This window comes from Sylvia atricapilla, chromosome 3 (genome assembly GCF_009819655.1).
Source record: "Sylvia atricapilla isolate bSylAtr1 chromosome 3, bSylAtr1.pri, whole genome shotgun sequence".
In the NCBI taxonomy this organism is placed as follows: domain Eukaryota; kingdom Metazoa; phylum Chordata; class Aves; order Passeriformes; family Sylviidae; genus Sylvia; species Sylvia atricapilla.
The window spans coordinates 1,367,891-1,385,240 of record NC_089142.1 but is presented as its reverse complement, the minus strand read 5'-3'; the positions used below and the strand labels follow the sequence as shown (position 1 = coordinate 1,385,240).

General features: G+C 42.8%; 1 protein-coding gene across 2 annotated transcripts in view; it reads right to left on the bottom strand.

Moving 5' to 3' along the window:
* The window catches only part of ELP3 (elongator acetyltransferase complex subunit 3), a 78,203-nt gene that overhangs the window by 24,076 nt on the left and 36,777 nt on the right, over positions 1-17,350 (bottom strand). For both annotated transcript variants that reach the window (XM_066314590.1, XM_066314591.1), the window contains exons 8-9: positions 16,449-16,610; positions 9,232-9,358 (exon numbers count right to left, since the gene is read on the bottom strand). In XM_066314590.1, coding sequence (XP_066170687.1) covers positions 9,232-9,358; positions 16,449-16,610 — 289 coding nt within the window. The remainder of the gene's footprint in view (positions 1-9,231; positions 9,359-16,448; positions 16,611-17,350) is intronic.

Sequence of the window (17,350 nt, the reverse complement as noted above, 5' to 3'; positions counted from 1 at the left end):
TCCTTTAGATGCCGCCCAAATTCCCCCTTTTCCCATCTGAAGCCATTCCCTGGCTCCTGGCCATCCATCCTTTTCCCAAATCCCAGCTCTCCTGGAGCCCCTTTATGCTCTGGAAGCTGCTCCAAGGATTCCCTGGATCATTTTTTTTTTTTTTCTCCAGTTGGACATTCCCAGCTCTCCCAGTCTGTTCTTCCCACAATATCCCGGATTTTTCTGTTTCCGTGCAACAAATATATTTATAAAACATAAACCCCAATCCTTGGCCTTTCCTGATTTAAACCCGACCCTGAAGAATTCCTGAGCCCACAATTCTGCAGAAGTGGGGCACGGACTGGAATCTTTCCGTAGGTGTTTTATCCCACAGAAACACGAGGAAAATTGGGTGGGAAAAAAAGAGTTTCCAGAAAAAAGCCAAGCTCCTCATTAACATAAAAATTACCCCGGTCACAGTTCACGGAACCGTAATTGTTTCTGAAGCCAGGAGGCTTTTTTCCAGAGCAGGAATATTTTTTTCCTGAAGATTTCCAGCAGTTCCAGGGAACTGCATTAAACACCTTCTCTCTCGTGGATGTGCCCAGCAAAAAAAAAAAAAAAAAATTAAATTTAAAAAAGAGGGAAAAAACTGCATTTTCAGACACAAACCCACCTGCAAACCACAGCTTTTTCAGTGAGATGTTTAGAAGGGACTGAAAGGAAAATCGTTTAGCCCACTAAACACTTCAGAGCTATATTTAAAAACACGGGGAAGTGCCTTCCCAGAGGAGCAAAAAAATCAATGCAGATCAGCACTTTAAGTGTCTTTTATTACAGTTATTAAAAGCCCCTGATAGAGGTGCAATATTTTAGTTTCATTACGGATTTCATCTCCTTGAGAAAAAAACCAGAGCTCACAGGAAAAGTGAGACCTTATTTACAGCTGGAAATGTTTGAAGTTTTGAGGTAAAGTCACTTTTTTTTTGGGAAAAGGAAGAAGCTCAGATCATTCCACCCTCATTTTCCTCTCAGATTATTTCACCTTCAGATTATTCCAGCCTCATTTTCCCCCTCAGATAATTTCATCCTCAATTTCCCCTCGGATTATTTCAGTCTCGTTTTTCCCTCTCCGATAAATTTCGCCCCCGTTTCTCCCTTCAGATTATTTCACTCTTATTTTCCCCCTCAGATTATTTCATCCTCATTTTCCCCCAGATTATTTAATCCTTATTTCCTCCCTCAAATTATTTCATCCTCATTTCCCCCTCAAATTATTTCACTATTATTTTCCCCAAAATTATTTAATCCTCATCTCCCCCTCAAATTATTTTACTCTCATTTCCCCCAGATTATTTAATCCTCATTTCCCCCCTCAAACTATTTCACTACCATTTTCCTTCAGATTATTCCACCCTCATTTTGCCCCACAGATTTTTTCATCCTCATTTTCCCCTCAGATTATTTAATCCTCATCTCCCCTTCAAATTATTTCACTCTCATTTTCCCCCATTTTTTAATCTTCATTTTCCCCCTCAGATTATTCCATCCTCATTTTCCCCTCAGATTATTTAATCCTCATTTCCCCCCTCAAATTATTTCACTATTATTTTCCCCTCAAATTATTTCACTCTCATTTTCCCCCAGATTATTTCATCCTCATTTTCCCCCTAAGATTATTTCACCTTTAGATAATTTCACCCTTTTTTTTTCTCGGATTATTTCATCCTCATTTTTCCCTCTAAAAATTCTTTTTTTTTTTTTTCTCAGATTATTTCATCCTTATTTTCCCCTTAAGATTATTTCACTTTTAGATCATTTCACCCTCTTTTTTTTCTTTTTTCCCTTGGATTATTTAATCCTCATTTTTCCCCTCTAAAAAATCCCTTTTTTTTTTTCTCAGATTATTTCATCCTCATTTTTCCCTCTAAGATTATTTCACCTTTAGATAATTTCACCCTCCTTTTTTTTTTTTTCCCCTTGGATTATTTAATCCTCATTTTTCCCCTCTAAAAAATCCTTTTTTTTTTTCCCCTCGGATTATTTAATTCTCCTTTTTCCTCTAAGATTATTTCACTTTTAGATAATTTCACCCTCTTTTTTCTTTTTTCTCGGATTATTTCATCCTAATTTTTCCCTCTAAAAATCCTTTTTTTTTCTCAGATTATTTCATCCTCATTTTCCCCTAAGATTATTTCACTTTTAGATCATTTCACCCTCTTTTTTTTTCTTTTTTCTCAGATTATTTAATCCTCATTTTTCCCTCTAAAAATCCTTTTTTTTTTTTTTCTCAGATTATTTCATCCTCATTTTTCCCTCTAAGATTATTTCACCTTTAGATAATTTCACCCTCTTTTCTTTTTTTTTTTTCCCTTGGATTATTTAATTCTCCTTTTTCCTCTAAGATTATTTCACTTTTAGATCATTTCATCCTTTTTTTTTTTCTCAGATTATTTCATCCTCATTTTCCCCCTAAGATTATTACACCTTTAGATAATTTCACCCTCCTTTTTTTTTTTCCCTTGGATTATTTAATCCTCATTTTTCCCCTCTAAAAAATCCCTTTTTTTTTCCCCCTCGGATTATTTAATTCTCCTTTTCCCCCTAAGATTATTTCACTTTTAGATCATTTCACCCTCTTTTTTTTTCTTTTTTCTCAGATTATTTAATCCTCATTTTTCCCTCTAAAAATCCTTTTTTTTTTTTCTCAGATTATTTCATCCTCATTTTTCCCTCTAAGATTATTTCACCTTTAGATAATTTCACCCTCTTTTCTTTTTTTTTTTTTCCCTTGGATTATTTAATTCTCCTTTTTCCTCTAAGATTATTACACCTTTAGATAATTTCACCCTCCTTTTTTTTTTTTCCCTTGGATTATTTAATCCTCATTTTTCCCCTCTAAAAAATCCCTTTTTTTTTTTCCCCTCGGATTATTTAATTCTCCTTTTTCCTCTAAGATTATTTCACTTTTAGATAATTTCACCCTCTTTTTTCTTTTTTCTCGGATTATTTCATCCTAATTTTTCCCTCTAAAAATCCTTTTTTTTTCTCAGATTATTTCATCCTCATTTTCCCCTAAGATTATTTCACTTTTAGATCATTTCACCCTCTTTTTTTTCTTTTTTCCCTTGGATTATTTAATCCTCATTTTTCCCTCTAAAAATCCTTTTTTTTCCTTTTTCTCGGATTATTTCATCCTCATTTCTCCCTCTAAGATTATTTCACCTTTAGATAATTTCACCCTCTTTTCTTCCCCCCCCCCCTCGGATTATTTAATTCTCCTTTTTCCCCTAAGATTATTTCACTTTTAGATCATTTCACCCTCTTTTTTTTCTCTGTCGGATTATTTCATCCTCATTTTTCCCTCTAAAAATCCTTTTTTTTTCTTGGATTATTTAATCCTCATTTTCCCCTTAAGATTATTTCACCTTTAGATAATTTCACCCTCTTTTCTTTTTTTTTTTCCCCTCGGATTATTTAATTCTCCTTTTTCCTCTAAGATTATTTCACTTTTAGATAATTTCACCCTCTTTTTTTTTTTTTTCTCAGATTATTTCATCCTCATTTTTCCCTCTAAAAATCTTTTTTTTTTTTTCCCCTCGGATTATTTCATCCTCATTTTTTTCCTCTAAAAATCCTTTTTTTTCTCGGATCATTTCACCCTCCTTTTCCCCTCCCTCATGTTCTGCACGCCCAAGGAGGTCTCTGCATCACCCGGATCCCAGATGCATCAGGCCTGCCACTAAAATTAGCTCATTTCTCAGAAATTGCTTATTTTGCAATTCCTCCAGAAATTTAAAAAAAAAAAAAAAAAAAAATTCCCATCTTGACACATGACTAAGAGAAGGAATTTTTTCGGGCTGAACTCATCCAGTGATTGTGTTTTATTTAAAGAACTCAGGAGCGGCTCTGCAGATGCGGATTTAAAAAATCTTTTTTAAATTTATTCAGCTTTTTTAAAAAACAGCTGAATACTCATCCCCATCAAATGGCCCTGGCCTTGGGGGGTTTTGCCCTCATCATTTTATTTATGTGAGGCTTTAGATGGACAAACGAGATCTCCTCAAGGGATAAAAAAAATAACTTTTTTATCAGCTGAGGGTCCATCTGATGTTTCTGGGCAGACCTCAGCAGCTCCTGTGACACTTCAAACTCCCGATCTTCCGCCTCCTTTCCCTGTTTTTCCCCTTTTCCCCAGATTTATTTCACCTCTGAGGGTCTCTCTGAGGTGGGCCCAGAGCCAGGAGGATGAGCACCAATAAATTTCACTCTCATTTTGCCCCCCAGATTATTTAATCCTCATTTCCCCCTCAAATTATTTCACTCTCATTTTCCCCAGATTATTTAATCCTCATTTCCCCCCTCAAATTATTTCACTCTCATTTTCCCCCAGATTTTTTTTATCTTCATTTTCCCCTTCAGATTATTCCATCCTCATTTTCCTCTCAGATTATTTCACTCTCATTTCCCCCTCAGATTATTTCACTCTCATTTTCCCTCAGATTATTTTATCCTCATTTTCCCCCTCAGATTATTTCACTATTATTTTCCCCTCAAATTATTTCACTCTCATTTTCCCCCAGATTATTTAATCCTCATTTCCCCCCTCAAATTATTTCACTCTCATTTTCCCCCAGATTTTTTTTATCTTCATTTTCCCCCTCAGATTATTCCATCCTCATTTTCCTCTCAGATTATTTAATCCTCATTTTCCCCCTCAGATTATTTCACTCTCATGTTTCCCCTCGCATAACTTCACCCTCATTTTCCTCTCGGATTATTTCACCCTCGGATTATTTCACTCTCATTTTCCCCCCTCAGATTATTCTTCCTGATCTTTTTTCCCCTAAAATCATTTCACTCACATTTTTCCCCCCTAAGACAATTTCACCTTCATTTTTCCCTTGGATTATTTCATCCTCATTTTCCCCCTAAGATTATTTCACCTTTAGATAATTCCACCCTTTTTTTTTTTCTCGGATTATTTCATCCTCATTTTTCCCCTCTAAAAAAATCCCCCCCCCCTTTTTTTTTTTTTTTTTTCTCAGATTATTTCATCCTCATTTTCCCCCTAAGATTATTTCACTTTTAGATAATTTCACCCTCTTTTTTTTTTTTTTTTCTCAGGAATTAACACCGGGAATTCAAAGTTTTGGAGTTTTTTTGGGTTTTTTTTAAATTAATTTAACTTTTTTTCGCTCCAATCCCAAGTTCTGCTTGGGAAATGTGCTTCATTAACCCTCCCAAGCATTTTCCCCCTTCCCAGAGGCACCTCATCCCTCTCCTTGGGGCCGAGGAGCCGAGCGTTCCCGGCGTTCCGCAGGATGAGGTGTAACAATCCCATTATTCCCGCTGAGCCCTTGATTTATCCCAACCATTATTCTAATTATTTTCTCCGACCTCCTGCCTCGTGAGGCTCTGCCTGGCTTTGGGAAGAGGAGGTTTTTTTGGGTTTTTTTTTAAAGTGTTTGTGTCCGTCGATGTTTTCCGGGCGTTTTCCACGGCTGTGGGATTGGGGTGGAAAAGACCTGGAGGAGCAGGAGGAGGGAAATCCTCTGAGGATATAAAAAGAATCAATGAGCAGGGGGAGGAGGTGGAGGAATAGGAGGAAAAAAAAAAAAAACCAGCACAGTGGAAGTGGGACACAAGCTCAGGGTGAAAAAGAGAAAATTTCACACTGGAGGGCGGGGAAAAAAAAAAGCCACTTTCTGGGAAAAATCATGGAATTGGAGAATCCTGGGATTATTTGGGATGGAAGGGACTTTAAAGCTCATCCCACTCCCATGGGCAGGGACACCTTCCACTATCCTAGTTGCTCCAAACCCTGGACAGGGACACTTCCAGGATGGAATCCACAGGGACGGAATCCACAAGGACTGAATCCATAACCTCTCCGGGCGAAAAAAAAAAAAAATAGTAATAATAATAAAAAAATAATTTACGGACGACACATTCTGAATGACTGCCAACAGCCCCAGCTGCTGAGCAGACACAAAAAGCCTGGAGGAGCTGCCACAGTCGCTGCTGGGACAGACACTGCGGGAGGAGCAGCAGGAGGAGCCGGGAGATGGATGAGGTGGGAAAAGGGACGGCAGGAACTGAAGTTTTCAGGCCAAGGTCAGCACCATCAGCACTTATTCCCATCCCAGGAGAAACCTCGGGATTTATGATTTCAACGGAAGGTGCTCAGGACTCCTCAAGTCAGCTGGGTTCCTTTGTGCCTGACCTTTTCCCGAGCTGGGATGCAGCTGGAGAGGAGGAGGACAAGCAGGAAAAGGAGTGGTTTTGTCCAAATTACCTCAAAAACGAAGGTTTACGGAGATCCCTGGAAAGCCACGGGTCTGTTGTCCCAAAAAGAGGAAGGATTGGAGAGCTGGGAGTGTTCACATGGAGAAGGGAAGGATCCAGGGAGAGCTCAGAGCCTTTTCCAGAGCCTAAAGGGGCTCCAGGAGAGCTGGAGAGGGACTGGGGACAAGGGATGGAGGGACAGGAGACAGGGAATGGAATTCCCACTGGGAAAGGGGAGCTTGGGAAGGAATTCCTGCCTGGGAGGGTGGGAAGAGGCTGGGCTGGAATTCCCAGAGAAGCTGTGGTGATCCCTGGAAGTGTCCAAGGAAAGGCTGGAGCAGCCCAGGATCAGGGAAGGTGTCGGGGTTGGGATGGGATTGAAGGGCCGTGGATCCCAAATCCCAAACCATTCCGGGATTCTGGGATCAAGGATCCATCCTGAGGGGTTTTTATGGAATTTGGGGGTGGAAAAGGGAAGGGAGACCCTTTCTGAAAGGGAATTTCCAAAATTCCTTCTCAGAGAGGAGTCGGGATGGATCCAATCCCAGGCCGGGAGAGCTGGGAATGAATTCCCTGGGAAATCGGGACCTTGGGGTGGGATTTGGGAAGGAATTCCTGGCTAGGAGGGTGGGGAGGGGCTGGGCTGGAATTCCCAGAGAAGCTGTGGTGATCCCTGGATCCCTGGGAGTGTCCAAGGAAAGGCTGGAGCAGCCCAGGATCAGGGAAGGTGTCGGGGTTGGGATGGGATTGAAGGGCCGTGGATCCCAAATCCCAAACCATTCCGGGATTCTGGGATCAAGGACACTCAGGATCCATCCCGAGGGGTTTTTATGGGATTTGGGGTTGGAAAAGGGAAGGGAGACCCTTCCTGGAGTCCCCAATTCCCAGGGAATTCCCAAAATTCCTTCTCAGAGAGGAGTCAGGCTGGGGCTGGATCCAATCCCGGGGCTGGGAATTGAGGGAATTCCCTGGAAAAGGGGATTTTGGGGTGGGATTTGGGAAGGAATTCCAGGCTGGGCTGGAATTCCCAGAGAATCCCTGCGAGTGTCCAAGGAAAAGCTGGAGCACCCTGGGACTGGAATGGGGACGGGATTGAAGACCCCCAAATCCCATCCCAAACCATTCCAGGATTCCGGGATTGCCAGGAGGAGACGCCTCCCCTCGGCTCCTGCTGAGTTTTATTAATGTTGTAATAAAATGTTTAAATATTTACCAGCCTGGACTAACATTTGCACAGCCCAAGACGTAAACAAGAGTTGTTTTATCAGCCCCAAACCAGGATGTGAAATTTTAAGGCAGGAAACAAGAGTCTGAACTCTCCGGCTGAATCCTTGGGAATGAAGGAATTTCATTTTTTTTTTTAGGAGTTTATGTGGATATTCACCAAGGCTCTGGGAAATAAATCGATAAATCTGGTTTGGGATTTTATTCTCTGGTATTGAAAAGGATTTTTTTTTTCTTTTAAATGAATTATAAAGCATTTAAAGGGGGATGAGAAAGGGGCAATGACCCTTTTTTCCTTCTGTTCCTCTTCCATCCTCAGCTCTTCTCCCCACTTTTATTTTAATTCCTCCTCTCCCAGTTCCAGCCTCATTCCCAAATTTCCTGCAGCCAATCAGGAGCATTTCTGGAAACTCTTTAACCACTCATCACCAATAAGCAGCAAAGGATAATTATTAATTGAATTAATTGCAAAATCTTGAATTAATTCCTCCCTCCTCAGTTTTCCACCTTGAAAACACCTCGGATTTTGGTCTCCTCTTTATTTGAACCTGGTTTGGCTCTTTCCATTTTTTTTGGGGGGGTCATTATTCCCATTTTTCCACCACAAATTCCAGCCCAATCCCACAGAACTCCATCAGATACCGAGGGAAGGATTCAAGGCTTTGCTGTGAAACAATTCCATGAAAATCCAGACTCAGGGCCACATTCTCCTTCCCAGAGCATGGTAAAAAAAAAATAAAAATTAAAAAAATAACCCAGGAGCAGCATCTGGAGCAGGAATTTGGAGTTTTGTGCTCAGCCCTTCCAGTCTCTCACCTTGGCCAAGAACCAAGACATTTCACTGAGGAAAAACTCAAGGAATTCCGCACAAAACCCCACCAAAAATTAAAAAAAAAGGTGTGTTTCAGGATTTCAGGATTCCCTCCCTGCCCTGTACAGCTGAATTTTCCCAGTTTTCCCCCCAGATGTGCCTTTTTTTTTGCTTTCTGCCTGTATTTTTAATCGATAGGTTTCATTATTACACTGCTATTTTTCAGTGGCAGACAGCACCCAGCCCAACCTCCCCCAGGAATCCACCCGGGATTCCTCTGTCACGACTCCAATTTCTGCACTGGTTTTTAAAAAAAAAACCAAAAAAAACCAACCCAATTTGACTCAGGAATGAAAAAAACAAAACAACCCAAACCTGAAAATCTACCCAAGTGGTTAAATCATTGCACCGTTCACACCATTTGCTCTTTATTCCTCTCATTTCCAATTTTCCCCAGGAATAATTTGATATTTCCTTCTAGATCCGTTGACAGAGAAATTGAACGGCGCCGAGCCAAAACGCTTTTGTGACACACACACAAACACTCTAATTTTGCAATTAATTACCTTCCAGAGAGGATCTTTTCAACTGGGAATTGTGTCCTACTCTAAACCCAAGAGGGAAAACCACCTTGGAAAAAAGCAGGAGCCCCAGGAAATAGGGGAAGAGCTGTTTTTCCACAGGGACCTGAGTGACTCAGCCTTGCATGAGACAGGGATATAATTTTCTGGATGAAGTAGTTCAACAAATCTCTTTCTTTTTTTTTTTTTTTGTTTTCACCTTCTCAAAAAAAAAAATTAAAGAGTTTTAAATTGTTTGTCCTTTGGAAATAAATCTGGTAACCGAGCAAAAATAACAAAAAAAAAAAAAATTTAAAAAAAGGAAGTTTTCCATGGGAAAAAAAATGGAATTGCTGGGTTTTTTGAGGGAATACTCACATAAAACTGGTCCATGTCTCTCTCCAGCCCCATGTTGGGCAGGTCTGGCATCATGTGGGCCACCACCTTAAATCCAGCATCCTTGGCCAGGTGGAAGGACTCACACACGGCTTTCACGGTGTGACCCCTGGGAAGGGAGGGGAAAAGGGTCAGGAAAAGGCAGGAAAAGGCAGGAAAAGGCAATTTTGTGACGTTTAATTGGGATTATCCCTATAAAAGGCTGAGTTTGGAGGTAAAACTGGACCTAAAAGGGGCTGGTGAAATACTGAAATTGTTCATTCCACGGGAAAGGAGCACACAGCCTTCACAGTGTGTGATAAGAGAAGGAAAAAGGGTCAGGAAAAGGCAGGAAAAGGCAGGAAAAGTCAGGAAAAGGCATTTTTGTGACGTTCAATTGGGATTATCCTTCTGGGAGTCTGAGTTTGGAGGTAAAACTGAGCCTAAAAAGGGGTTGGTGAAATACTGAAAGATGGGAAAGGTTCATGGTGTGACCCCTGGGAAGGGAGGGAAAAAGGGTCAGGAAAAGGCAGGAAAAGGCAGAAAAAGCCATTTTTGCCATGTTTAATTGGGATTATCCATCTGGGAGTCTGAGTTTGGAGGTAAAACTGAGCCTAAAAGGGGCTGGTGAAATATTGAAATTGTTCATTTCACAGGAAAGGAGCACACGGCCTTCACAGTGTGTGATAAGAGAAGGATCAGAGAGGGGAAAAGGGTCAGGAAAAGGCAGGAAAAGGCAGGAAAAGGCAGGAAAAAGCATTTTTGTGACGCTTAATTGGGATTATCCATCTGGGAGGCTGAGTTTGGAGGTAAAATTGAGCCTAAAATGGGTTGGTGAAATATTGAAATTGTTCATTTCACAGGAAAGGAGCACACGGCCTTCACAGTGTGTGATAAGAGAGGGAAAAAGGGTCAGGAAAAGGGTCAGGAAAAGGGTCAGGAAAAGCCATTTTTGCCACATTTAATTGAGATTATCCCTATAAAAGGCTGAGTTTGGAGGTAAAACTGGGCCTAAAAGGGGTTGGTTAAATACTGAAAGATGGGAAAGGTTCATGGTGTGACCCCTGGGAAGGGAGGGAAAAAGGGTCAGGAAAAGGCAGGAAAAGCCATTTTTGCCATGTTTAATTGGGATTATCCCTATAAAAGGCTGAGTTTGGGGGTAAAACTGGGCCTAAAAGGGGTTGGTGAAATATTGAAATTGTTCATTTCACGGGAAAGGAGCACACGGCCTTCACAGTGTGTGATAAGAGAAGGAAAAAGGGTCAGGAAAAGGCAGAAAAAGGCAGGAAAAGGCAAGAAAAGTCAGGAAAAGTAAATTTTGCCACATTTAATTGAGATTATCCCTATAAAAGGCTGAGTTTGGAGGTAAAACTGGACCTAAAAAGGGGTTGGTGAAATACTGAAATTGTTCATTTAATGGAAAAGGAGCACACGGCCTTCACAGTGTGTGATAAGAGAAGGATCAGAGAGGGAAAGAGTCAAGAAAATGCAGGAAAAGGCAGGAAAAACCATTTTTGCCACGTTTAACTGGGATTATCCATCTGGGAGGCTGAGTTTGGAGGTAAAACTGGGACTAAAAATGGGTTGGTTAAATACTGAAAGATGGGAAAGGTTCATGGTGTGACCCCTGGGAAGGGAGGAAAAAGGGTCAGGAAAAGGCAGGAAAAGTCAGGAAAAGGCAGGAAAAGGCATTTTTGCCACATTTAATTGGGATTATCCCCATAGAAGGCTGAGTTTGGAGGTAAAACTGGGCCTAAAATGGGCTGGTGAAATATTGAAATTGTTCATTTAATGGGAAAGGAGCACACGGCCTTCACGGTGTGGGATAAGAGAAGGATCAGAGAGGGAAAAAGGGTCAGGAAAAGGGTCAGGAAAAGGCAGGAAAAGGCAATTTTGCCACATTTAATTGAGATTATCCCTATAAAAGGCTGAGTTTGGTGGTAAAACTGGGCCTAAAAGGGGTTGGTGAAATACTGAAATTGTTCATTTCACGGGAAAGGAGCACACGGCCTTCACAGTGTGGGATAAGAGAAGGAAAAAGGGTCAGGAAAAGGGTCAGGAAAAGCCATTTTTGCCACATTTAATTGAGATTATCCCTATAAAAGGCTGAGTTTGGAGGTAAAACTGAGCCTAAAAAGGGGTTTGGTTAAATACTGAAAGATGGGAAAGGTTCATGGTGTGACCCCTGGGAAGGGAGGGGAAAAGGGTCAGGAAAAGGCAGGAAAAGCAAATTTTTGCCACATTTAATTGGGATTATCCCTATAAAAGGCTGAGTTTGGAGGTAAAACTGAGCCTAAAAGGGGCTGGTGAAATATTGAAATTGTTCATTTCACGGGAAAGGAGCACACGGCCTTCACAGTGTGTGATAAGAGAAGGAAAAAGGGTCAGGAAAAGGCAGGAAAAGGCAGGAAAAGGCAAGAAAAGTCAGGAAAAGTAAATTTTGCCACATTTAATTGAGATTATCCCTATAAAAGGCTGAGTTTGGTGGTAAAACTGGGCCTAAAAGGGGTTGGTGAAATACCGAAATTGTTCATTTCACAGGAAAGGAGCACACGGCCTTCACAGTGTGTGATAAGAGAAGGAAAAAGGGTCAGGAAAAGGCAGGAAAAGCCAATTTTTTGCCACATTTAATTGAGATTATCCCTATAAAAGGCTGAGTTTGGAGGTAAAACTGGACCTAAAAAGGGGTTGGTTAAATACTGAAAGATGGGAAAGGTTCACGGTGTGACCCCTGGGAAGGGAGGGAAAAAGGGTCAGGAAAAGGCAGGAAAAGCCATTTTTGCCACATTTAATTGGGATTATCCCTATAAAAGGCTGAATTTGGAGGTAAAACTGGGCCTAAAAGGGGCTGGTGAAATATTTGAAATTGTTCATTCCACGGGAAAGGAGCACACGGCCTTCACGGTGTGTGATAAGAGAAGGAAAAAGGGTCAGGAAAAGGCAGAAAAAGTCAGGAAAAGGCAGGAAAAGTCAGGAAAAGGCAGGAAAAGGCAGGAAAAGGCAATTTTGTAACGTTTAACTGGGATTATCCATCTGGGAGTCTGAGTTTGGAGGTAAAACTGGACCTAAAAAGGAGTTGGTTAAATACTGAAAGATGGGAAAGGTTCATGGTGTGACCCCTGGGAAGGGAGGAAAAAGGGTCAGGAAAAGCCAATTTTTTGCCACATTTAATTGAGATTATCCCTATAAAAGGCTGAGTTTGGAGGTAAAACTGGGCCTAAAAGGGGTTGGTGAAACATTGAAATTTTTAATCCCACAGGCTCCAAAGTCTCCTGGTTTTCCAGGCAGAAGAGAGGAATTTGGGAGATCTGCTGGAATGCAGTTTGGAAATCCAGGTTGGTGTCACTGCAGGGATGAGCTGTGCCCCTCAGAATAAACAGGGAATAAAACCAGCAGGAAAACAGAAAGGTTGGGAAGGAGGAAAATCAGCCAACCTGAAAAAATCACCCAAAAATCTCCTTGTTGGAGAAATGTAGAATTTGCCTGACTTTTGAGAGATGCCAAACTTGGGCTGGATCAGGATTCCAGGAGGATTTTTCCACACTGACACCAGCCCTGGATCTGCAGGAGCCTGGAGCCCAAAAAAAGGCTGAATTCCCACAGTTTTTGGGAGAAAATTCAGTTTTCCTCCCATCTCCACAGCTCCAACCAGGAGATTCCCACCACAGCACAACGACTTTCCCACAAAATCCTGGCTCTTTCCTACATTCTTGGACATTCCTGGGTGTTTTTGTTCTATTCCCAACTCCTGGAATTCCTGGCATTTAGATGAGCTCTGCAGGTGATTTTTTTTTTTTTTTTTGACTCCTCCAAATAAATCCCTCTGGATAAAAAATAAAAAAAAAAAGAAAAATATCCAATTCCCTTTGTCCATTCACCCTGAATTCTGACCCTCACAGAAACCAAACCAAATTTTTAAAAAATTTCAATTTAAATAGCTATTAAAAAACTCCCCATTTTTTTTTTAAAGGAAAATCTTTTCCTCTCTCTCTCTCTGCCAGAGGATTAAACCCCTTTCTGTGCAGCTTTAAACTCGGTTTTATTTATGATTTTTTCCCTTTTTTTTTTTTCCCCAGGAGTTTTTTTACAGCGTTTTTTCTGAGACTGTTCAAGGACAGCATCACTCAAGAACCTTTGAGTAGCCTGAGGGGAGCAAACGGGAGCTCTGCTTCATAAATAAAAATTATTTTCTTATTAGAACCGAGATCCGAGCTGCATCAATAACTTGATTATTTGATGCCTCGCTCCGTTCTTGAATATTTTTCTGCCTCACAGCCGCTGAAAAGCACTCAGAAACCTCACTAATGACTTATGGAACATAATAGAAAGTAATTTCCAAACAGTTACCCTAATTGGTTGTAATCTGACATTTTGCTACCAGCGAAATATTAAAAAGTTCCCGGCCCCAAAACACATCCCCCCACGCAAAAGCAGAGAGCGGGAGCAAAATGAGGTTGTTTCAACAGAGGGGAAATGAAAAAAAAACCTGGAATTTGCCTTTTCCTTAAAGTGGGAGGGTCGGTTTTTTTTTTGGGGGTGCTCCAAAAGTTGAGGAGACTTTTAGGAATTTTGCAAGGAGCCGCGGGAAGAGCCTTTAAAACTCGAATTTGAGGTGGGGAAGGAAAATAAAAAAGGGATTTTAGGAGGTGACGAGGAATTAATTGTTCAATGGACAGTTGTAATAATTCAGATTGAGACCCTGCCACATTCCCTGTGTGGATCCTTCCCTCTGGAATGCTCAGATATTCCGGGGAGGAAAGTTTTAAACCCCAAATAAACGGGATTTCCTTGGGTTTTGGGACCACGGCAGTGACACCCAGACCCCAAATTCCTTTGGGATTCCTCCTGGGAGCCTCTGAGAGGAAAATGCCCAAGGTTTTTTGGCTTTGCTTCGGTGCCTCCGAGGTGGGAATGAGCAGGAACGTGCCGTGCCCATGCAGCCAGAATCTGTGTGTCGTTACCTGTGATTATGGTAATTAAACAGCCCTGGGAGGCGACTGGAATGTGCAGTTGGAAGGAGCAGCTGGAGACAGTGCCAGGAGATGGGAAAAAAAGGGAAAAAAAGGGAAAAAAAATCTTTCTTTTTTAAAAAATAAAATCTCAGAATGATCAGGCTCGAAATAAATAAGTATTTGTTGGGATTGGTTTGTTAGGGGGAGGTGGGGTGAAGAAAATATCCTGCATTTTTCTGGAAAATGACAAGGAATGAAACCCTTTTTTTTTTTTTTATTTTTCCCAATCCCTAAGGGTTCTGTGTGCCTGGAATGGCTTTGGGGAATCTCTCAAGGGGCATTCAAGGCCAGTGTCACCTGTCCTGTCCCAAAAAAAGGCACCTGGAGGAGGGGAAAAAGGTGGGAAAGGCCCCAAAAATGACACATTTGTGATTTTTGGGGGACAGGAAAGTGGAGGCTCTTCCCAGGCAAATGTTCTACCTCCCAAAATGGAATTTATTGGGGGTGTCATTAGGAAAAGAGGTGCTCAACACGGGGAAAGAGTGGATATATTAAAATAAAATAAAATAAAATAAAATAAAATAAAATAAAATAAAATAAAATAAAATAAAAATGGATACATTTAAAAAAAAGGGGTGCAAAACACAGGGAAAGAATTATTACATTTCAAAAAAAAAAAAAAAAAAAAAGAGTGCAAAAGGGAAAGAACAGATACATTTAAAAAAAATAAAAAGAGTTGGACAATGCTGGGAAGACCCAAACAGATTAAAAACCCAAATGTACAAGAGAAGAAAAAGATCCAGGTCCCAACTAAAGCACGGCAATTCCCTTCTCTCCTGCTGAGGAATGGAACCACAAAATCCCAGTTTTTAGCCCCAAAAAAGCCCAAAGGGCTGCTGTGGTTCCTCAGTTTATCCTGGCAGATCCATGGCTGCCAAAGCAAGGAAATCAAAGGAATGTTCCAATGTTCTGGATGGGAGCTGGGCAGGGAAACGGGATGGAGGGTTCCAGAAGGATCCAGGGAATCCTCAGAGCCCCTTCCCGAGCCTCAAGGGGCACCAGGAGAGCTGGGATTTGGGACAAAGGGCTGCAGGGATGGGACACAGGGAATGGAATTCCCACTGGGAAAGGGGAGCTTGGGAAGGAATTCCTGGCTGGGCTGGAATTCCCAGTGGATCCCTCACAGTGTCCCTGGGTGGATTGGGATCACCCTGGGATCATGGGAAGTGTCCCTGGGATGGGATTGAAGGGCCGTGGATCCCAAATCCCAAACCATTCCGGGATTCTGGGATCAAGGACACTCAGGATCCATCCCGAGGGGTTTTTATGGGATTCGGGGATGGAAAAGGGAAGGGAGACCCTTCCTGGAGTCCCCAATTCCCAGCGAATTCCACAAAATTCCTTCCCAGAGAGGAGCTGGGGTGGGGCTGGATCCACTCCCGGGCTGGGAGAGCTGGGAATGTGCAGCTGGAGAACAGAAGGATCCAGGGAAATCCTGGAGCCTTTTCCAGAGGGAAGGGAGGGATGGAGAGGGGCTGGGGACAAGGGCTGGAGGGTCAGGAGCCAGGGAATGGAATTCCCACTGGGAAAGAGGAGCCTGGGCTGGGATCTTGGGAAGGAATTCCTGGGCTGGGCTGGAATTCCCAGAGAATCCCTGGAGCCCTGGCAGTGTCCAGGAAAGGTCAGAGCAGCCTGGGATCATGGCAGGTGTCAGGGATGGAATGGGATGGGACTGAAGGTCCATGAATCCCACCCAAACCAGTCTGGAATTCCAGGATTCCGTGGGGATGGGACGCCACCAGAGAAGGTGGAACCCCTGGGTGCAGGAATTGCTTTTCCAGAGGAAATCCTGCAATTTGGGATAGCGGAAAAATTCCGTGCCCGTGGAAGGGGTTGGAATGGGAGGAGCTTTAAGGTCCCAGAAGGAAGGGAGGGAAGAATTCCCACCCCAAATCCTTCCCTTCCTGACCTTTTCCCAGGACAGGGATGAAACCCCAGAGGGACAAGTGGGAAATTTCGGGAAAAATCATCCTTTTCCAGAGGAAAGGGACAGACAGAGAGGGACTGGGGAAAAGAGGTGGAGGGTCAGGAGCCAGGGAATGGAATTCCCACTGGGAAAGAGGAGCTCAGGCTCTAACTCCCAGAGAATCCCTGGGAGCACCCAAAGGCTTGGACGGACCCGCGAGGCGGCGGGGTCGGAACGGGCTGGGATTCGAGGTCCACCCCAGCCAGGATTCCCTGGAATGGCGTGTTCCCTCGCTCCCTGACCTGTTGGTGTCCCTGGCCACGTCCTCGTAGACGCTCTGGACGCCGATCTCCAGGCGGGTGCAGCCGTAGCTGAGCATGGAGCTGAGGTGCTGCCGCAGGCAATAATCCGGCCGCGTCTCGATGGTGATCCCCACGCACTTGGTCAGGCTCCTCTCCGAGTACCTGCAGGGGATAAAAAGCTTAAAAACAATCCCACCCCGCCCCGAAATCCACCAGGTTTGGGTTCAGAGTTTCTGGCGTTATCCAGGTGAGGGGTTTTTTTTTGAGCTTTAAAAAGGTTAAAATTCCCCGCGGCGTTTTGGCGGGGTGAGGCGCGGAAATGCGCGTTAACGCACGATCTGGGTTGTGTTAATTAATTGGGGTTGTAATTAGCGCGGTCTGGGGGTTGTTTCGGGTCTGTGGCAGCCTGGAGGGGACGCACAAGGAGATGCACCACAAAAAATAAATCCCACAGAATCCCTTTGGGAGCAGTTCCCAACCTCGCCGAAGGAGCCCAGCGAAAGCAGAATTCGTTGGTTTAGACTTTTTTTTCTCCTTTTTGTGCCCTTTATCGCTGGAAGTCTAACGAAGACTAATTACTCCAGCTGGTAAAAAAAGAAACAAAACCACTCCTGATGACAAATGGGAAGTCACTGCCCTGAGAGAGAGAGAGGGGGAAAAAGGAAAATAAAGAAAAAAACCCAAAAAACAACCCCGAACTGAAGTTCACAAAAGGAAACCATCGATCCCCACCACGGCCAGCGAGGAGAAAAATTCCTTTCCACAGGGGAATCAATTCCCTGGAGCATCTCCCCTGGACTCTCAGGTGGTTTTGTAAGAAAACTGCAGCCCGGATTTACAGCAGGAAGAGGGGGAGACTCTTTAGGACTGCGGAGAGAACCTGGATAAGTCCCAAGGCAGGA